The 22,557-nt window shown below is 40.1% G+C and overlaps 1 protein-coding gene and 1 long non-coding RNA gene across 2 annotated transcripts in view; one reads left to right on the top strand and one right to left on the bottom strand.

Moving 5' to 3' along the window:
• Nucleotides 1–15,432, top strand: part of LOC118280028 (uncharacterized) — a 36,916-nt gene extending 21,484 nt beyond the window's left edge. The window contains exons 3-20 of the mRNA XM_050702785.1: nt 403–2,010; nt 2,604–2,816; nt 3,335–3,511; nt 4,476–4,650; nt 5,374–5,435; nt 5,633–5,760; nt 6,275–6,349; nt 7,193–7,309; nt 8,155–8,302; nt 8,842–8,920; nt 9,495–9,629; nt 10,848–10,973; nt 11,519–11,627; nt 12,138–12,206; nt 12,793–12,875; nt 13,421–13,509; nt 14,475–14,587; nt 15,263–15,432. Of these exons, the coding sequence (XP_050558742.1) occupies nt 403–2,010; nt 2,604–2,816; nt 3,335–3,511; nt 4,476–4,650; nt 5,374–5,435; nt 5,633–5,760; nt 6,275–6,349; nt 7,193–7,309; nt 8,155–8,302; nt 8,842–8,920; nt 9,495–9,629; nt 10,848–10,973; nt 11,519–11,627; nt 12,138–12,206; nt 12,793–12,875; nt 13,421–13,509; nt 14,475–14,587; nt 15,263–15,385 (3,629 nt within the window). The 3' untranslated portion in view covers nt 15,386–15,432. The remainder of the gene's footprint in view (nt 1–402; nt 2,011–2,603; nt 2,817–3,334; nt 3,512–4,475; nt 4,651–5,373; nt 5,436–5,632; nt 5,761–6,274; nt 6,350–7,192; nt 7,310–8,154; nt 8,303–8,841; nt 8,921–9,494; nt 9,630–10,847; nt 10,974–11,518; nt 11,628–12,137; nt 12,207–12,792; nt 12,876–13,420; nt 13,510–14,474; nt 14,588–15,262) is intronic.
• The window catches only part of LOC126912136 (uncharacterized), a 196,196-nt gene that overhangs the window by 29,938 nt on the left and 143,701 nt on the right, over nt 1–22,557 (bottom strand). The gene's annotated exons all lie outside the window — the stretch shown is intronic.

The following is a 22,557-nucleotide window of genomic DNA, read 5'->3' as shown; positions in this document are numbered from 1 at the left end:
GACACTGACTCCAAATGTATGTATGTCAATCCCATATTAAGTGGACAAGCGCAAACGCGACCTCTTGTGTGAGCGATGCCACGCGAATTCAACGCGATACAGTGTGACCTAGCTTATTAATCGCTCACCGCATCCCACGTACGGTTGGTCACGTAAGCCACGTCAATAGATTTTGGCAGTTTGTTGTTATTGCTTCGCGTTCAGCTCTAGATCGCTAACCCAAGACGTCGCGTAAATGGCATTTGGCTAAAGGCTCAGAAAGGCTCGTTAGAAGCGACCTGCATTCAAGCAAGCTTGACGTTCAAAGTGCCCTCTCGGTTTATTTGAAATAAATCATTTTGACTTTGACTTTGTAAATATGTATTGTAACATTTACTCACATAACTCCATCTCTTATTTCAGGTTACGAAGAGATATACACAATATCGCAACTATCACCAAAATCAGCGACAGTCGACAGACTGCCCCAAGACACAGTCTTGCAGACCAGTCTCCCAGAGAACGTAGCAGTAAGGATAGAACCCAGCATCAAATATGATGAAGAGGAACCTCCTCTGGACATCCATGAAGACCTGGAACAGCATATCGTAGTCGCCAGGTCTGCGGATCCTGTTAGAGAATCCAGGTCCATAAACATAGATGAGATACCTAGCTCAAATAATGAGATAGATAATCATTTAGAATTACACAATAAAAGAAAGTACTATGATATCCATCCGACGAAGACTACAGGTTATTTGAGGAGTGAGGATGATATCATACTGTCTTCGGAAGGTTTCGGAGATAGGCTGGAGTTCAAGTTTCCGGGGGAAGGGAAGAGGGTCCCAAAAGCGCGCGCACTGGCGCCTATGGGGCCCAGAATACGGCCTACTGCAGTGCAGCCGATCTTTGCGACAGCTACCCCTAGGAAAGATGAACCGAGACAGAATACTGAGATCCAGAACATTATAACTGGTCTCGTGAAGTTACTGAATGGTAATGTCAACGTGCAAGCTAATTCTCAGCTTCTAAATGGAAGACCAGGTCGTCCTATGGCGTCTAGGATCAATAACAGAGGTCCTCCGAAGATATCTGATGTTCCACCGCTGCCAGACTTCGATCCACCTATCTCACCACCTCCTCATCACTTCCATCCTACTAAGACACCTCCTCCATATCCATTTGACAGACCACCGGTCTACGTGAACCTACCAGAACAGATCGTTCCTCCATTAAATAGACCAGGGTTCCACAGACCGATACCTCCGTGGCAAAGACCGAGACCAAGACCTCCAAATAGGAGACCTAACCCTGGTCTACCGATGTACAAACCTATGCCGCCTTTACCAAATATACCAGATATACCTGATGTAGAGGAGAAACCAGATGATGTGGTTAGTGAGAATGAAACTACTCATTCTGAGAACACACTACATCATGAAGAAGCTGAACCGACAGTTGTTGCTGAAAACACAACTGAAACAGAACCAAATAAAGAGGAAAATAATGACAATGAAACCACGACTGCAGCTGAAACCACTTCATCATCAACTACAACTACTACTACAACAACGACTACAACCACTACCACTACCACAACCGAACCACCACCACCAGAAACTACAACCACAGAACGAACCACGACCACAGAACGAACCACAACTACAGAAAAACCGACAACCACAACGGAAAAACCGACAACAACAACGGAGAAAAAGATAGAAAAACCAAAACAGGATAAGAAAAAAGACACAATATTCGGAGAAAAAGAAAAACCAAAAGATAAAGTTAAAATAGATGATAGATTTAACAAGACTACTCCGAAAGATGATCTACTAGAGCAGGCTATTAAAATAATAGAGCCGTCTTTAATAGAAGTACCGTCTACTTCATCTACTGTGTCTGCTACGCCTACGGATGGTCTTCTAAGTCATACTCCGTCAGTCAGCGTGACGTCATCGTCATCTTCTTCGGCTGCATCATCCATGGATGTTATAGAAACATCTTCTATTAACTCTCAACCGTTGCCATGTAAGTAGTGTTTGATCTAGAATTATTATGCTTTTTAAGCTCTAAGACTGACTATTTATTAAAAATCGTATTTTTTATTGCGTCAAGAAAGATTATAAAGGGAGAATTTAATATTATATCATTTTCACCACCAATTATTTTAATAATTCTATAGCAGTATTATAACTTTCACGAAACACATAAATTAATTATTATGGTTTATGGATATGGGTCTGTTTAACGAGAAACTCGACTGCAAGTAGCAGCGCGACAGTTGCCGCGTAGTGTGTCGCGGAATGTTGCTCATGAATATAAACTTCTAGAGAATGGCTTGAAACTAGCCGAGTTCCTTATTAAACAGAGAGTAAGCCGAAAAACATAATAATTAACCCAATAGCTGATGGACTTTTTCTAAACACCAAATATGTCTCGACTCCGCGCTTTTACTAAGAATATCGAAATAAAAAAATCTGATAACACTTTGTCTAACCTAAAGATTGTTCAAACGAATCATAAGTGCTTATGTTTAACAATAAACATCTCTTCATAATAGAAGTAAAAGCTTTAACCCAGTACAAAAACACGACAAACTAACATTCAATTTACTTTCCCAGCATCCCAAGGCACAATCCCGTACCACCCCTACCGCCCACGACCAGGCATAGTCCTGGACGACACAGACTTCAAGCCCCACGGCTCCCGCTACCGACCTCAAGCTGAGGTGTCTGTCATCACAGCGCCGGAGACCAGACCACCAGGGTATGGGGAGATCTTCGATGTCACTGTGTCTGCTATACAGGGGCTTGGGGAGAAGGGTGAGGCTTCAGGTAAGAGGAGTTTGTTGCTTATTTTATTGTTATAGTTTGTCGTGATTTTGAAGGTAGAGTAGTATTTGTCCCCAATTCACCATTTTTACTCTTCCCGCGAGTGTCGTTAGAACCGACTAAAACATACAATGAATAGAGATCTGATAGAGCAGACGCATCACCTGATGGTAAGCACGATTGCTTACGTACCCCGCATACCAGTGCGTGGACATCCGAAACACCAGTGGCGTTATAAGTGCGTTGCCGGCCTTTTGAAGAATTTAAAGGTTACTGGGGAATTGGGGATTAGGAAGAGGGGTAATTATGTCAAGGTTACGACTTTCATTTCGTCTATTTTGACCGGGGTAGAATTCGAACTCGTTACACGTTGCGCGGGAGTCGGTTACCAGTCAAATGTGAATGTGTTTGTTTGTAAACGCACTCACGACACAGGAGAAAAACCAAATCATAGTCCACGTATTTAAAGATTTATACTCTTACAATCCTTTTAACAAAACCCCACAAACTCTTTTTTCCAGTGCACATAGAAAACGTTCACCTATCAGGCCACGAACACGATGATATCATAGTCTCCCCCTCAGGGGAGCAAGGGTTCGTCTCCATCGATGGCAAGCGGACGTATCTGAACCTGTTCGATACCTCCACTCCTGCTCCCACCATCAGACCTACCAGGGTCCAGAGTATGCCGCAATCTGGTGAGTTTTGAGATGAAGAGCTTATAGAAAATATACAGTATGTTAACTAACAGAGGGCGTTCCTTTAAACTCGTTAATCTATATCATTAATAGATTAAAATAAAAATATCAGCATAGAAAAATAAGCAATAAATTGCAACTACGCGTGCACAGAGTGTTTCTTTTACCTATCGATTTAAACAATTTGGTGAATATTTTAATATTAAAAAAAAAATGAAATTGTTTTGTTTTTGAATGGTAATTTTTTTAGCATGTATGGATGCTATACTATTGCCGGTTAACAGGAACCCTCTGTTAGTTAACATACTGTGTACATCGCCTTTTTTTTGCAGAGGTACACATTACGGCACGTAATGCCGCTATACAATTTACACCCACTTTCTACCATTTGTGTTATAAGTCCCATGTAATAGGGGGTGAGTCTATTGCCATATACTAGGCACAATTCCGGACTCCATGCTACTACTAAGAAATTGACGAAAAACCGAAAAATGACCAGCAATACTTTGCCTGACGGCCTGACCCGAGCATCAAAATCCGAGACCCCTTGTCCAGCAATCGCACTTGCGATCATTTGACCAACAAGGCAGTTTTTAGCCAGTTTATGGTTATCTTTATATATATAATTCTTCTGTAAGTGTGTATGTCACTGAACTTCTCTTAAACGACTGGACCGATTTTGATGATTCTTTTTGTGTGTGTTCAAGGGTATCTGAGAATGGTTTAGATTCACAATTTTGTCCGCTGGACAATGTTTTTTTAATTAATTTTTAATTTATTAGTAGTTGTTGATTTTCATGAAAATGGTTCAGAATGTTTTAGCTTATTAAAAAAAGTTTAAAATTTTCAAATTAAAGACGTGTAGACAAGACAACGTCTGTCGGGTCCGCACACACAGCCACATAGTATAGTATATAGTCAGTATAGAAATGCATGCAACAATAAATTTTCTATCTCTTTCCAGTATCACCGCTCCCGCCTCCTCCTTTAGCCCCCACCCTCGGCACAGGAGAAGCTATACCAGCAGACGACATCGCGCTACCTCAGCAGCCAGTCAGGAGACCAGGTCATCATCAGCACCAGCACACACAGCCACATAGACCGCAGCAAGGGTTCAGGAGACCACAGCCTACAGTCAGGTAGGTTGAAGAGTGGAAAGGCGAGATTTAGGACGCCCGCTTCTCATGCATGAGGGTGCGAGTTCAAAACTTACCAACGGCAAGTACCAATGTGACATTTAATGAGTTATACATACTATATATGATATATATAGTATGTATAACTCTACTACATACTACATACTATATATGATTATTTAGACACCACTGACCTACGGTGAAGGAAAACATCGTGAGGAAACCTATGGGCTTATAATTTGTAATTATTTGAAATCACCAACCTGCATTAAGCAAGCGTGTTGATTAATGCTCAAATCGAGTCTTTCTCCGTCTGAGAAGAAGGCTTTGATCAGCAGTGGCCAGAGGCTTTTGATGTGATTGATTCCAATATTGATTTTCGTTTCTCGATCACGGGCGAGCCTAGCAGTTAGGCACTTATGAACATCAAACAAACTATTAAAAAAATCTGTCTGTCGGTCCTCTAGCTACTCTATTTGCACGTTCCAAAGCTCCTATGGAGAAGAACGAGCAATAAACTTTTCAATCAAATTCACAATAGGTTGGTTGTGACTCCCAGTGTGGTGTGAAAGTAATCGAGTAACTATTATGTTATCGGCTTACTCACGTAGTGTTTTGACGAGGAACTCGACTAGTTTCAAGCCATGCTAGAGGCTCATAATCGAGTAACCCCGAATTTTTTGAGAAAAATAAAATTAACCAAATAATCTATAAACTTTGTTTCAGAATCGACACGTGTATCGTCGGCGATGACTCCACATGCGATCAGACGCAGAACGAGAAGTGCCCTATTCCCCCTTCCCAATCTTCTCAATCCCCGATTCCCCAACAACCCTTAAATTCCTAACACTGGTGTTTCAAGTGTCCATGGACGGCTGCGATTGTTTACCATCAGGTGATCCGTCTGTTCGTTTACCGGTGTGTTCCCTAAAAAAAGCTATACTACCCGATACTACTGATATAATACTGATGATGATGATATTTTGTATGATTCCAGGTATATCGAGCTGCCAGTGTCGCCCCGGCTACGCTCGCCGTATACACAGGGACCCATGCAGGCGAGTCGTGGCGCTGCTCCTCAATCTGAGGGTCGATAGGCTTTATGAGAGGAAGGTAAGAATCAAAGTATTACTCTAGATATCTAGACTCTGATGTTAAGCAATCAACGTTATCCATGTACTCTTGAAACACCAAAGACGTTACAAGTGCGTTGCAGGATTTTTGGGGTGTTAGGAATTTGAGGATTTGGGGGTTGAGGAGTTTGGCAAGAGCGGTAATTGGGTCTCCGGTAACATTACTCATGGGGCTGTACAAACTCAAGACTTATTTCACTCCGGTTTTCTATGAGGCCGTAGTATCAATCCGGTCGAGCCGCTCCATTCAAGGCGTGGCAAGGCATAAGCTTTAATTATTACAATCGAATCTTTATTAATTGAAATACTGGTTTACTGACGTAAATTGAGAAAAGCCCTACTAGTTTCCAGAGTCATAGAGGGACTCTTCATCGTGAGCAGCGTGTGCGGACGTGGCGACGTCGCGTAGTCTCTTAAAGTATAAGTAATCTTTCTTCTTTAGGTTAATAAATATCTTGATAAAATATTTTAATGCATTGTTTGTATATTTCCAGGTGGCCTGGGACGCCAAGCTAGCGGATAAGGACTCCGACCCGTACCAACAACTGAGCTATGAAGCTGTTCGAGCTGTAAGTTAATCGTTTATTTTCTTTTTACTACCATAGCACGCATCTTTCCATATAAAAAAACATAGCTTAGCTGAGTCCGTTTCCACCAGTACTAAGCTATGTGTATCAATGAATATGATTGGTGGAAGCCAAACGCATTCACAGCAATGTAGCATTGCACATTTCTGGTGGAAAAGCACCCTTACTTTTCCCGTGGGTATCATAAGCACCGACTAAGGGACTACACATTGGACAGCGTTCTCTAATAAACCTAATCCTTTTATACTGCGACTATCAAGCCGGCGAACTCCGTTTCGCCGCCAATAAAGTTCCCTGTTTTCCTGCCTGTCCCTAAAATTTTTCCCTTGCATTTTTTTGCTATAAACCTCACGGAGCCCGAGACCTTTCCAACGAATGCAAAACCGTGGAAATCGGTTCGTGCGTTATAGCGTCAGGAAGGAAAACCTGACTTATTTTTATATTATAGATCTCCAACTCGCTCAAGCGTCCACGCTTATATAGAGTCATACGCACTTGTGGCGACACTCTGACAAGTGACAAGTGACAGATGACAGTAGTCGCACATAGACTATCGACGAGCAAATCAACGGATGACGTCATAAATATCCTGCATCGCACATATGAAGTTTACATGCGAATTAACACGGATAGAAAATCCCAACGAACAACAGTTGGGCAGAAAGCCCGCCAGGCTGAACACCTCGCCTGGTCGGAGGATCCTCCTTTTCTTAGGGAACTTTACTCTCTGTTCCTTAAACACTCTTATGTAGAGGAAGCTCAGTCCAGTAGTGGACTGTCTCTCCCTATTGTTTATGAATATTAAACTATATATTATATTTCCAGATTGACTCAGCATTCTCGATGACTCCGTTCTCCGATGACTTCGTGAGCGGGTCCGTCAACTCCGTGCATAAAGGCGACGAGAACAACAGAGGGGTCTACGTCAATCTGACTATTTTGGTGAGTACACAAAGACTTATACTTTTATTATAACTATCGTGAGATATATTAGATTAACTAAAAATCACGGTTTACTCACGTACATTAATGGAAAAAGCTCTACTCGTTTCGAGTATCTAATATTCTTATTATAGCTAAATATTTTATGGTATAATTATCACCTGATGGTAAGCAATCGCCGCCGCTCATGGTCACCAGAAACATTGATTTGGGGATTGGGGTTTTTTTTTATTGGGACAAGCCCGCCACAACCTCCCTTACCGCTGCAACTCCTGTGCACCAGGATCTACAGTAGATACAACCATGAAAACACCGGAACACTGAAGTCCGGCGTCCCAGGGACATGAATGACTGTCTTGGATCCCGCAACGAAATTAATCAGAAGATATTATTAGAGGAGAAGAAAAAGAAAACGATAGTTTCCACTTCCCTCGGTGAATTTAATGCAAGAGACAGAATGACTTAAGCCTAAAGGCACAATTAAATGTTTGGGGGTTTGGGGATTAGCGGATTAAGGGATTGGGGGTTTAGAGATTGGGGAGTTCGGGAATTAGGGGGTTCGAGGATTAGGGGGTTTGGGGATTGGGGAGTTCGGGAATTAGGGGGTTTGAGGATTAGGGGGTTTGGGGATTAGGGGATTAAGGCATTGGGGGGTTTGGGGATTAGGGAGGCGAGGATGCAGGTGTTATTTCACGCCGATGTCATGTTTAGCCATGGTATAACTCCGGTCGAGTTTACACTTGAACCACTCGGTTCAAGACCAGCAACTATTAAAGATATTTTAAAAATTTTGCACATTATGTATATTATAATAATACCATTTTTTCTCCAATGGTCCCAAACAGATGCAAGAAACAGCGGAGACAGTCCGTCAGTCCGTGGGGTCGGACATCCAGAAGCACCTGCTGGGCGTCATCAGACGGAGGTCCAACAACGTCGGCGCCTCCGCCCTCTACGTCGACACTGTCGCCGGCAGCGTACTGCCTCTACATGGTTAGTATATTAAACTGTGTAGGCAGAGAAGAAAATACCACCCCTAGTCTTGTTGTGGGTGTTATATACCCGACTATGAGTAGATGAAACTGTCTTGATAGAGTAGAAAAAAAAACAACCCCTACTCCTCCCGTGGGTATTATATACCCATGGGAAGAGGGGAAATTTATCTTGACCGAGTAGAAACAAAATTAACAACATTAATGCTCCTCCCGTGGGTATCATATACCCATTGGGAAGAGGAGAAAAATCTATCTTGATTTCATTTGATCATCGATACATCGCATACTCGAGCTACGCATATTCCACGCACAGCTACATAGTTTAGTATCAGTGGAAACGGTCACATAGTTTCATAGCTTAGCTATTACATCTTCGTAGCATAGCTACATAACATATCTTTCGAAAAGCATCCAAATTTTCCCGTGGGTATCGTACACCCAACTATGAGAGAACACATTTGACAGAGACCAGGCAGCAGCGCTCTCTGATAAACCAAACCTAGATTCACAATATATTTTCAAATATGTTTGTTCCAGATGTGGATGAATGCTCATCGCCAGACCTGAACGACTGCCACCAGTACGCTACCTGCACCAACACCTGGGGGGGATTCAAGTAAGTACTTCTTACTTCTCAAGAAACTTTCTGCCTAGCACAGTAAAACTGTGGAATGAGCTGTCGTCGGCGGTATTTCCGAACCGATACGACCTTCAAACCTTCAAGAAAAGAGCGTGTTCCTTTTTAAAAGGCCGGTAACGCACCTGTGACTCCTCTGGTGTTGCGGGTGTCCATGGGCGGCGCTGATCACTTACCATCAGGTGACTCGTTTGCTCGTTTGCCACCTATTCCATAAAAAAGTACCTTCCACCTACCAGCCTATTTTAATGAAAGAAAGAAAAATAATTTATTCGGTACTGTACAAAAAGGGCGAAGAGGTAGGCAGAGGTGTGAATTAAGTGCCGTTATGTGTACCTCTTCGGGGATAAAAAGCGTGAAGATTTAGTTAATGTAGTTTTCGCAACCATTTGACTACCACGGTCGGTTATTATAGACGACAAAAAAAACGGAATCATTCTGTACTGTAGTTTTAAGTATATATTTTTGTTTGTAGTCTATACCTGACAAGCGGTCAAGAGGTTAAGGAAAATGTATATTTCTTTATTATAACATAATTTTCTCTTCTCCTCAGATGTCAATGCTCAGACTCGACCCTGGACGCGTCGCCCTCCCCCCAGAAGGCCGGCAGGGAGTGCAAGTCGTGTGCATCCTCGCACTGCAACGACAGGGGAGCGTGCAAGTATAACAATGGACAACCTTACTGCAGGTGAGATGGTCATGATTACTGATGTAATAAAAGAAAGTACTTGGCGACTGGGCTTCTTCCAGTTGTACAGTCTCTTCTGTGCCTTTAAAGTTGACTTAAGTTTGACTACACGGTTGGCGCGGTGGCTGGGCAACCGGCTGCTGCGTAACGTGTAGCGGGTTCGATTCCCGCACGGAGCAACTCTTTCTGTGATCCACAAATTGTTGTTCCGGGTCTGGGTGTCATGTGTATGTGAACTTGTATATTTGTAAACTCACCCACGACACAGGAGGAAATCCTAGTGTGGGGCAACGTTAAAAAAAAAAAAAAAAACAAAAAAAGTCATATCCGAAACTGCGGACTATCGGGTATACCAAGGCTCCAGCTCGAAGAGCAGAAGTAGGAGCGAGGTGGTTTTAGTCAGTAAGAGTCTAACACTCCCTCTCGCCTTGCCCAAGGCGGGAGATGTCATTGGATGATTTTCCCCCTTAAAAAAAGGCTTAAGTCATTCTGTCTCCTGCATTAAATTCACAGAGGGAAGTGGAAACTATCGTTTTCATTTTCTTCTCCTCTAATAATATCTTCTGATTTATTTCGTTGCGGGATCCAAGACAGTGATAGAGCAAAGTGGCGAACAATTGGGGAGGCCTATGTCCAGCAGTGGACTGCTATAGGCTGATGATGATGATGATGATGATTCAAGACAGTTCATGTCCCTGGGACGCGTCGGACTTCAGTGTTCCGGTGTTTGCATGGTTGTATCTACTGTAGATCCTGGTGCACAGGAGTTACAGCTGTTTTGGAAACTCGAGACGGGCTTGTCCCTTTCAAAAAAAGACGCACTAAATTATCTATTATATTAATAGATAACGAGAACGTAATTATTCATTATTAGCTGACCCGGCAAGCTTCGTGTTGCCTCAAAAATTTCTTTCTCACCTTTTAAACCTTCCCTGGACTTCCACAAATAATTCAAGACCAAAATTAGCCAAATCGGTTTAGGCGTTCTCGAGTTTTAGCGAGACTAACGAACAGCAATTGATTTTTATATTATTCATTATTTTGATGTAATAATTGTAATTTTTTCACATCCGATATTCTCGAATGCGTATACGATTAAAACATTGTTCAGAAATCGCAGTGAACCCGCTAGCAACAGTGGCAGTATGTATATATTTCTCTAGATCTAAAACCAGTATCAAAAGACAATGGTTTGATGATGATGATGTTTGTCCCCAGTTGTTCGTCCGGGTACTACGGGTCGACGTGCGAGGTGGACGGGGAGGTGGTGGGGGTAGCGGTGGGGGCCTCACTGCTGGCCGCGCTCGTCATCGCCATCACACTCGCCGCGCTCATGTCCTGGAGGTAAGCATATATTGTTTTGTGTTAAAAAAAGACTTAAAAGGGAACCGCCTTCAAGTGATAAAATCCGAACCTTTGAAAATATTGATTCCTATAAACCTTTTCCTTAGTCTTAGTCAAATACTAAGCTGAAAACCGTATCGAAATCGGTTCAACCGTATAAACGTAGACATACAGGTCAAATTGAGAACGTCCAGTTTTTTTATTTGGTAAAAAATACTGATAGGCTTTTTCATCAATCACCCCTAAATCATGTCTTAACTAAGAGTTATTAAGCGTCAGAGAGCACCTAAACTGACCCTTTATCTTAACTGATAAATGTCAATTTACTGTAAAACCAAAATATCTTTAAGTGTCACCTATTTTAGCTAAAGGATTTATAAAAACGTACATTAGCTAACTCACACGACGCAAACGTTGTTTCACGTCGGTTTTCTACTCGGCCGTGGTATCACTCCGGTCGAGCCGGCCCAGCAGTGCCGAAGCATGGTTCTCCCACACTTATCTATCCTATTAATCACTCACTACCCATATGCTATCTATTTCAGTCGTAAGTGGTCTCGAGAGCAGAAGGCTGCCGGTATGGGCTCCCCTATATTCAACTACATGGCAGCCAATACTATCAAGACTCCGCCTGTCGGACAACCGCCGTATCAGGTAAATAGACCGTCAATCAGTCTGTAGATCCTGGCTTACAGGTTTTGCAGCGGTATGGGAGGTTGTGGCGGGCATGTCCCATAAAAAAGTCAGTCAGTCAGTCAATTACTTTATTTTGTATGGTATAAGCCGGTAAAATAGCAGACACATCATCTGATGATAAGCAGTCGCCGCTGCCTATGGACTCCCGAAACACTAGAGGCGTTACAAGTGTGTTGCCGGCCTTTTAGGGGCTAGGAATTTTGGGATTGTTGGGGAATGGGGGATGTTTTCGGTTCGCTTAGCGCGGTGGTTGGGCAACCGGCTGCCGCGCAACATGTAGCGGGTTCGATTCTCGCACGGAGCAACTCTTTGTGTGATTCACAAATCGTTGTTTTGGACCTGGGTGTCAAGTGTATGTGCATTTTATGTTTGTAAATGCACTTACGACACAGGACAACATCCTAGTGTAAGGCAAAGTTTAAAAAAATTGTTATATAAATATAAATTCATATTTGACGTAATTTTCAGGTGACGCTGGAAGAACGGATGCGATGGGCACAGATAGCTGAAGCTATGGCACAAGCTAGCCATTACGCTGTGAGTAACATCATTACAACGTACCTGTTAAATGTTTAAAATTTCAATAACCCCATCAAAATGTGGAATTTTCAATAATATAACGTCAATAAACCATAATATATTTCGACACTAGAATCGATACTTAAAGAAGGAAGATATTTGAAAATTATCGATATTTTTTAGAAATCGAAATAGACATTTATTCGCAGAAACGTATGATACAATGGATCTTAGTCTAGTTTATGACACTATAGTTCCACTTTTTCAGGCATGCAAATGCTTGTTTATTACACTTACATTATAAATCCAAGTAAATTAATTGATCCGGAGCTGCGGAGTAACTAGCGGGTTACCGGGGCTCCGGCTCGAAAAGCAGGAGTAGGAACGGGGTGGTTTTTAGTCAGTAAGAGTCTGACACTTCCTATCGTCTCGCCCAAGGCGGGAGAAGTCATTGGATGATTTTTCTCCCTAAAACAAAGTCAATTAATTGAGCCCTGTAAGCCAATTAGTACAAGCCAAGCTCATAGCTTGGATTTCTTCCGCCCTGGATTTCGTTGTATAATAATTATAATACATTCTGCTAAAATCCGACTCCAAATTCCAGCCGGAGCCAGCTCAGATGGCGACGCGTCCATCGTCAGCCATGTTCGGAGGATACCCCACTCTACCGCCAGTGCCGCTGCCGAGGTAAATCATTATTAATTCAAGTTATTTATTATTGTTTAGGAATATAAGGTTTAAGAGAAAGTTCGTAGATTTTTGTCCGATGATAAAAAAGTGTTTCAAAGTCAAAGCATATATTTCAATCAATTCTAAAATAGGAACTTTTGAAACGCCAAATTGAATTGTCCGTCAGTCTGTCTGCCTGTGAAGCTGGGTGCTTTTATGTGGATGAACCAGCTCAAGTAAACAGCTCAAGGACGAACGTTTTCGAGCCACAAAAGGGATTATAATCATTGTGTTATTTATTTCCCATATTACGTATTCAAACCGTACGTCAATGCATGTTTTATGACCAAAGTAGACTTGAACAGTTCATAAAAATCTATCGAGTAGTTTTTAGATTTATTGCAAACAAATAGACACTAAGTATTAAATGTTGGTTAACCTATAATTGGCGACTGTATAAGCCCAAAACTGATATGTATTTACTGCATTTAATATAATTTATACAGAAGCTGTTGGTAAACCTTTATTAATAAATAAATATTTACTTTATTATGACTTCTCAGGATGGGCATGCACGGTGGCCATCACAACGGCACGCTAAACACGGTGGCGTCCAGAGCCAACACTGCAGCCTCGCATCATAACTTATACGGTAAGCAATTTTAGATTTACCAGAGATTCTACCCCTTCTGTGTTAAATAATACCCATATGAAGAGTTAGGGTGGAGACAAAAAGTACGCGTCCACAGGCCCGCATCGTACGCATCGCACGCAACGGATTTTAGTTTGTCTTGTATAGAAACTCATACAACTGCGTCCACTGATCCGCATCGTACGGACCGCATCATCGGCAATGCCTATATGCGATGCGTGCTGATGACGTCATATGGAATGCGTACGACGCGGGCCTGTGGACGCTTACCTAAAATCAAACTAGAAACCAAAAAAATCACAATATGTAATAATTATTGTACGGGTAAAGGTACATTTAGAAATGATAAACTGATAATGATAAAGTCTTATATTGTCTGTTAACTTACACTTAGTTACACAAAATAATGATAAAATTATATAAAATGATCGACCCGCGGCGAAAGGGGCCGGAAATGATGCCCAATCGAACCAACGAAATGCAACTACTACTCATTTACTGTATTACACGTGTTTTAAGTATTTCGCTGCGCGTCGATGTCAGCATAAAACTAATACTACTACAATGTACGGCTTTGCTCGTACAATTATAAATGTGAAAGTTTGTTTGTTTATCAGATAATCACGCTGAAATTAATGAACAGATTTAAGTGAAATTTGGTACAGACATAGTATGAGCTGAATTAGATAATAGGATACTTTGTATCCCACTGAAACGCAGAGGAAGCAGCTGGCAGAAGCTAGCTTCTTATTATAGTCAAAGTTAAAGTCAGAATTATTTATTTCAAATAGACCGACACTTTTGAACGTCAAAGCAAATATTATAATATTAAAAATGTCTGCCTGTCGGTCAGTCCTCTATTTGCTCGTTCCAAAGTGTAGATTCCTATGGAGAAGAACGAGCAAGAAACTCCATAGGTTACTCTTTTCCAATCAGGTTCACATCCATTATATCTTTATCCCCAGGTTACACAAACCACATGGCGACGGAATCAACAAGTTCTGAAGCATCATCACACGTGCAGGAGAGAGCTGATCTACTGGTACCTAGACCCAAATCCAGGGCCCGGAGTATGCATGTAAGTTGTCTGTAATAAATCTAGATTTTGCTAGCGGGTTAAAGAGCTAGAATTTTGTGTGTTGAATAGATTAATTTTTAGAATTAAATTAAAATCCAGTCATGCTCCCGTACTCTACGCCGTACGCTTTAGGAAAAAAAAACGTTTATAAGGTAATCAATGAATGTATCTTACTGTGGCAGTTATTTCTGAAAAAAAATGTCTTAAAGACCTTGAACAAAAAATCTATTTAATAATATCGAATAAGCATTGTAATCGACTGAAAAAACAGAAGTGCAGAACGTTTGTTCGAATATTCACTTTCAAAGCATTTTTACCCTAAAATGGAAACATTTGGTGCTTATTGACGAGGGTCTTGAGTTTGATACCTTGATCACACAAAGATTTGCAGAAGTTTTTTTAGACCATTTTGGAAATTTAACACCAGTTATCGGCTCACTCACGTAACTGTTTGACGAGGAACTCGACTAATTTCAAGCCATGCTAAAGGCTCGTATTCATGGACAGCATTCCGCGACACATGATGCGCCTGAAACCAGTCGGGTGCCTCGTCAAAAAGTTACGTGAGCAAGCCGATAACATAATAATTAATTTAGAATTCATGTCACATCGAATAATATACTCCTCTGCTTACCCTTTCAACAGACAAAAACCATAATAACTCTTAAATTTCAGAACCAAAACGGGATATACTACGACGTTGAATACGAAAACGCTCCTGAAGCCATATATGGCACGAAAGGCATCCCCCTATCTACGTATACCGTCAGTAGAGGCCCCCCCTTCTATCGGACATAGTATTTGTAAGTATCGTTGGCCTATCTTCAATATTAATATGTCAAAAATATTTTTTAAGACATTTTGAACGCCACTGTAGGGTATAGGCGACAAAATAAAATGTACTTTTGAAAGGACTTTTTCTATTGTAGTCTAAAGCTGACGGATTGGTTGAGTTTTCGTGTGTCGTCTTAAGCTGACCTGTAGTCTAAATAATAAGGACATTAAGAACGCTGCGGTAGGGTATAGGCGACAAAATAAAATGTACTTTTAAAAGGTCGTTTTTTCTTGTAGTCTAAAGCTGACAGTTCAGTTTTTGTTTGTCGTCTTATGCTGAACCGTAGCCTACATTATAAGGACATTTTGAACGCTACGGTAGGGTGACAAAACAAAACGTACCTTAATAAGGACGTTTTTTCTTGTAGTCTAAAGCTGACAGATTGGTTCAGTTTTTGTTTGTCGTCTTAAGCTGAAATGTAGCCTAAATTAGGTGCTTTAAAAGCAAGCATGTGTTTTAATATTTTTTGGTGAAAAATATAAAATATTGTATTTAGTCCGTCCCTAGTAAGATATTGATTAAAAAAATAGTAGTAGTCGCATATGCGACTGCCGAGCGAAGGCTCTCGGGTTCGATTCCCATCACAAAATTTGTGCATTTATTGTAATATTACAAAACATACCTAAATATATGGGACTTATAACATATTAGGTGTTACATAGTATTATATGTGCACCTCTGTCTACCCCTTTGGAAAATAAAAGGCGAGATAATATTTGTATTTAATATTTAGTAAATAGATCTTCAAATTGTACATAAGACTGCTTCAACGAATATTTTACTATTTTTAAATAATAATTATTAAAAAAAATATATAAACAATCTCAATTATTTCATTATTATTGTGATTTTTTTTCTATAAAAATATTAGTTTTTAAGTAAATTTTATACAACCTTGTCTTGGTAGAGTGAGCAAAGCAGTATTAGGTGTTTAAATTATCAAAAAAATACAGTTTATAGTAATAAGTCTATAGAGTCACTGTCTTTGCTCACCCCTTTTCGATAATAAAAATAAAACCTGAATACGAAATATTTCAAATATGTCTGAAGTCAACACAAAAGATTTGGTACCCCCTTTAAAAATTCCAATTTTTATTCTACTAATACAATTTTTCGTATAAAAAATTGTAATTTCAGTACTTTTTTTCGATTTACGAAAATACTCTGTAATAGCAAAGATTTTTAGAACACTTTATATTATAAAATATGTTTTTTCATGTTTCAATATTATAAACAGGCCATCGATACAATGACATATTATTTGTAAATATTTTTTAAAAACTGTCAAATTTTCTGTCCTAACATAATTGGTGAAAAGTGGGTGTTACATGTATATGGGCACTTCTGCCTACCCCTTTTGGGAGTTTAAAAGGCATGATGTGGAGTTTTGAAAGAAAATAAAACGAAAATGTAGATAAAATATATAATATTTAATGAGAAAAAAAAACACATTATATACGTAAAGTAAAACATTTGTATTTATTAAGAATTAAGGATTTAGTCATATTTTTAGTGTATTTTCTTTTAAATATAAGAAATAATTATTAATGTTCATTATTGTATAACTTTCGTGAGACATACTAAATTAATTATGATGTTATCGGCTTACTCACGTAACTGTTTGACGAGGAACTCGACTAGTTTCAAGCCATGCTAGAGGCTCATTCATGAGCAGCGATTGTCGCGCTGCTATTCTGCTAAAATAAGCATCTAGCATGGCTTGAAACTAGTCGAGTTCCTCGTCCAACAGTTACGTGAGTAAACCGTAAAACTTGATACGTGTCCAGTGTGCCCGGTATATGGCAATAGGCTCACCCCCTATTACATGGGACTTATAACACAAATGGTGAAAAGTGGGTGTACATTGTATATCGGCATTACGTGTCGTAATGTGCACCTCTGCCTACCCCTTCGGGGATAAAAGGCGAGACGTGTAATATGTATTATATAAGAGTTATATATAAGTATCTATATTGAAAAGAAATCCTGTTATATTTTTGTACTGAATGTTTTTTTTATGTATTATGTAAAATATAGTAACTTAAACAACGATGTATTTTGTTTTATTTTGACATATCCTACTAATATTATTAATGTGAAAGTTTGTTTTTTACTCCTTCACGTCAAAACCGCTGAAGCGATCACATCCCTGGTGGAAAAGCCCTCAAAAGGCGACGCATCGCACGCATCGCATGTAGGCATTGCCTATAAGCGGTCCGTACGATGCGGATCAGTGAACGCAGTTGTATGAGTTTCTATACAAGACAAACTACAATCTGTTGCGTACGATGCGTGCGGTGCGGGCCTGTAGACACTTACTTTTAAGCGCGCCTTTTGTTAAAACGTGCTTACACATTTTATTTAGAATATTTAATTTTGACACGTGACCATGCTGTAAAGATTAGGAAAAAAGAACTGCTTGCTATGTTTGAAAACTTTCCCCTTGTTTTATCGCGTTCGATTCCCACAGTGAGTAGATTCCCGATTCTAAGATTGGCGATTTTGAAAGGCTTAGAAAAGACAACCTCATAGGTCGAGGGCTCAAGAGCACTTTTTGGGCTACTTAAATTCTACTTTGGATTCAATTTCCGAGTACATATTTTTGGGTTTTTATGGTCTATCCTCAAATACTATCCCCGTGGGATAAAAAGTCATAATCCTATCACACAAGTCAGGTAATATAAATTTCATTAAAATCCGTTCAGTAGTTTCAGTGTGATTGACGGACAAACACAAACAAACAAACTCTTAAATTTACAATATTATAGTGTGATGCCATACAAAAAGTAACTGAAAACGTACACCATGTTTTTCCCATGCGTACGGCGCGTCGCATTCCGCACGCGCCTCAAAGAACCATTACACATATACTTACTGCGAGCCATCAGACCACCGCAAATGGGGCCCAGTAGGACTGATGTCGACGCGAGCTGTGGACTACCTATCGGGTTTACCGGGGCTCCGGCTCGAAAAGCAGGAGTAGGAACGGGTTGGTTTTTAGTCAGTGACAGTCTGACATCTTGCCTCGTCTAAGGCGTCCAATGACTTTTTAGTCATTGGACGATTTTTCCTCCACAAAAAAAAAAACATATTTTTCCACTATAGCAACAGCTTAAACTAATAATACCTAACTATGAGTAAATAATACAATTTTTAAAAACAAATGGCGTTATTTATCCACTTTCCGTAAAAAGCACCAAGATATTTTATTGTTTGTCAACCTATTAGAAAAACCACGGTGAGTATGAATAGACAAACATAGTGTTTGTTAGTACATACATACCTACTTATCTTTACTAATAATATAAATGTGACAATCGGTTTGTCCGTCACACTAATGTTACATACCAAATTATCAGTAAACTACTTTAAAAAAACCAACCGTAACCTTCTCTTTTTAACCCCCGACGCAAAAAGAGGGGTGTTATAAGTTTGACGTGTCTGTCTGTCTGTGGCATCATAACACCCGAACGGATGGATGCAGTGATTTCATTGTACAAAAACACTGCTTCTAAGGCTGAAAAATACTATGCTGAAAGCCCCATCAAATCCGGTTCAGCTAAACGCGAGATAATAGTACACAAACATACATAAATTTGAGTGCGGAAGAGCCATACTTCGGCATAAATGTGCCGGCTCCACCTGAGTGATACCGTGGCCTCATAGAAAACCGACGTTAAACAACGCTTGCGTTGTGTTTCGTTCTGTGAGTGAGGTTACCGGAGGCCCAATTACCCTCACCTCCACAATCTTCCCAATGCCCCAACAATCCTTAAATTCCCAACCCTCAAAAGGCCGGCAACGCACTTGTAACAGCACTGGTGATTCGAATGTCAATGGACGGCGGCGATTGCTTACCATCAGGTGATCCGTCTGCTCGGTTACCGGCTATTTATAATGTTTTAAAAACCAGAATCAACTGGCTCAACACTAATAACATACTAATAAATAATACTAAAACTACAGCTATGCACTTTTACCGTGTGTGGAATCCAAAAACATAAATATACCTAAATTAATTATAACGGCCAAACAGTTGATAACTGTATAAGTTTTTAAACTGACCTGGTCAATAACATTAGAACTTAAGACAGGACATTTACCATGTTTATTTATGTGTATGAGTTTCCGATATTTTGAAACTGTTGCAAGCATGATCACGGATTTTTTTTTTTGAAGGTGGAAAATCATCCAATGACTTCTCTCGCCTTGGGCGAGGCGAGAGGGAGTGTCAGACTCTTACTGACTAAAAACCACCCCATTCCTATTCCTGCTTTTCGAACCGGAGCCCCGGTAAGCCCGCTAGGTAGTCCGCAGCTCCGGATGAACTGATCATCCGTGACATAAATAAACATGGTAAATATCCCGTCTTAAGTTCTAATATTAGTTGATAAATAACTGTATTAAGAAACAGCAATCAATATGAAATACATGACAATAACGTTCCAAAAACCAGAAATCGACAAGCTCAATAATATAAACTTATTAATTAATATTGACAAAACTACAGCTATGCACTTTTACTGACGTGAGGAATTCGAAAACATAAATATAGGTAGATTCCACTCAAAAACATTCTGTGAAAAATCTAGCCAAGTCTCGATACAGTTGCTTTTTTGTTTATCTTTTCAAGCAGACGTATCACCTGATGGTAAGCAATCGCCGCCGCCCATGGACACTTGAAACACCAGAGCCGTAACAAGTGCGTTACCGGCCTTTTGTGGGTTAGAAATTTAAGGGTTGTTGGGGAATCGGGGATTGGGAAGATTTGGAAGATTTCTTTATTATTATAGTTTTTTATGGAATAAGGGGTAAACGAGCAGACGGCTCACCTGAAGGTAAGCGATCCGCGCCGCCCATGGACACCCGCAAGTCAGCTGCAAGTAAAAGTCTCTAAACTCTTACCCAATATGTTTATATTATAAGTATTATAACTTTTACGAGACATACTATAATATTTTTTATGTTTTTTGGCTTATTCCCGTAACTGTTCGACGAGGAACGCGACTAGTTTCAAGCCATGCTAGAGGCTCATGCAAGAGAACTAAATAGCCCACAAACTTGAAATTTTGTAGTTGTTTTGAAGTTTTCAAATTGGAGTTTGAAAATGTGGCGAAATGGTACCGGTAAAGGATTGTACGCCAGTGATTGTTTCGAGTTCGACTTGGCGGGGACACTACCGTGCCCCCGATTATAACGGTCAGTTTATTGTTTATTTTAGTTAATATTTTACCTATTTCACATCTATTAATATAAAACAACATTTATACATTAGATAGATATTTTGTCTTTTTTAGAAAAAAAAGAGAAATTCCCATCCGTAGAATAAAATTGGCAGTTGACAGTTTTTAGTATGGAGGGCATTTCACATCATCACAGCTCTTCCGTGGTCAAGAAAAATGACCCCACAGAATTTAATACTTGATTAATTTAATTATTTATTTTGTTTATTTTTTTCCATCTGTCGTAGAAATATTTAGTTGTATTACGCTTCTGTGGACGAGTACTACTTGTAGTTTCATTAAAGTCATAATACGAGGGATGTAAACCTAACCACGATACACCAAAAAGACACAGCATAAACCTAAATAGAAAAAACAAATACGTACGCAAGCAAACCCACAGTCCACAAGATAGCTACAAGCACCCATCTGTTTGACCGATCATAGGTACCTTAGATTTCGGTGGGGCAGTACGTTGCCCCCATGGCAGTGTTTGCCCAACGCTCACCAAATATTTATAATGCTTGAAGATACGTTGACTTGCCAACTATGTTGTAAGTGGACTAGCAGAGATGTAGGTGCTTGTTTGGTTTTGGAAATTCATCCGTGGATGGTGTGGATGACTTGTGTAAGTTGGGAATTTTATGTGGGATCGTTCAAGGTGATTGTTATAGTTAACTAGCTTCTGCCCGCGACTTCGTCTGAGGAAAATTTAAAAAATTTGGGTTTTATTACCCCTAACATTTAGGGGGACGAAAAATAGATGTTGGCCGATTCTCATAGATACCGGATAAGCACAAAAATTTTTCATCAAAATCGGTCAAGCCGTTTCGGAGGAGTATGGCAACGAAAACTGTGACACGAGAATTTTATATATTAGATATTTAGTGGGACCCCTGATAATCCGGCCCATGTCTTAAATCGCACACTGTAATCCGAGATTGCTTTGATCAATAATCATCGTATATAGGCATTTTTTTACATTTTTTCGGCAGTGCTCTATAATCTGACAAATTCGATAGTCCGTATATAATGCTGCCTATATAATGTTTGTCGGTTCAACGAAGGTCCACTGTACTTAGGTGGAAACTTTCAGTTTTCCTTCTCCTGTAATAATATCTTCTGATATATTTCGTTGCGGGATCCAAGACAGTTATTCATGGCCCTGAATCGTGCCGGACTAGAGTGTTACGGTGTTATCATGGTTATATCTACATTAGTTTCTAGTGCACAGGAATTGCAGGTTTATTTTTTTGCAGCGGTTTTGGGAGACCCAATTACTCCCCTTCCCAATCCCCAATTCCCCAATAACTCTTAAATTCCTAACCCTCAAAAGACCGGCAGTGCACTTGCCATGCCTCTGGTGTTTCGGGTGTTCATGAGCGGCGGCGATTGTTTACCATCAAGTGATCCGTCTGCTCGTTTACCGGCTTATACCATAAAAAAGTAAGTTCATTGTGTTAAAAAGTTCATTTTTAAGTAAAGTTCACATTGGCTGGTTAAACAAACATGACTCAATAAATGGTGAGTTCAAATGTCTAGCATTTGATTATTTCATACACAGTTTAATGACAGCGGAATTGAAATATACTAGTAGCTACTCCCGGCTTCACACGCTTTGCTCGACTCCTATTGATCGTAGATTGTTTTCTTTTTTTTTTTTGAGTGGGGAAAATCATCCAATGACTTCTCCCGCCTTGGACAAGGCGAGAGGGAGTGTCAGACTCTTACTGACTAAAAACTACCCCGTTCCTGCTCCTGCTTTTCGAGCCGGAGCCCCGGTAAACCCGCTAGATAGTCCGCAGCTCCGGATCAGGATCGTAGATTCGTATCATGATATTTTATAGTCAAATGTTAAAGCATTTATTCCAATTAAACCATAAAATACTACAACAAATAAATAAATAAATAAC

The sequence above is a fragment of the Spodoptera frugiperda genome, chromosome 22 (genome assembly GCF_023101765.2).
Source record: "Spodoptera frugiperda isolate SF20-4 chromosome 22, AGI-APGP_CSIRO_Sfru_2.0, whole genome shotgun sequence".
Taxonomy (NCBI): Eukaryota; Metazoa; Arthropoda; class Insecta; order Lepidoptera; family Noctuidae; genus Spodoptera; species Spodoptera frugiperda.
The sequence above is the reverse complement of the archived record's forward strand: the minus strand, read 5'-3'. Positions and strand labels throughout refer to the sequence as shown.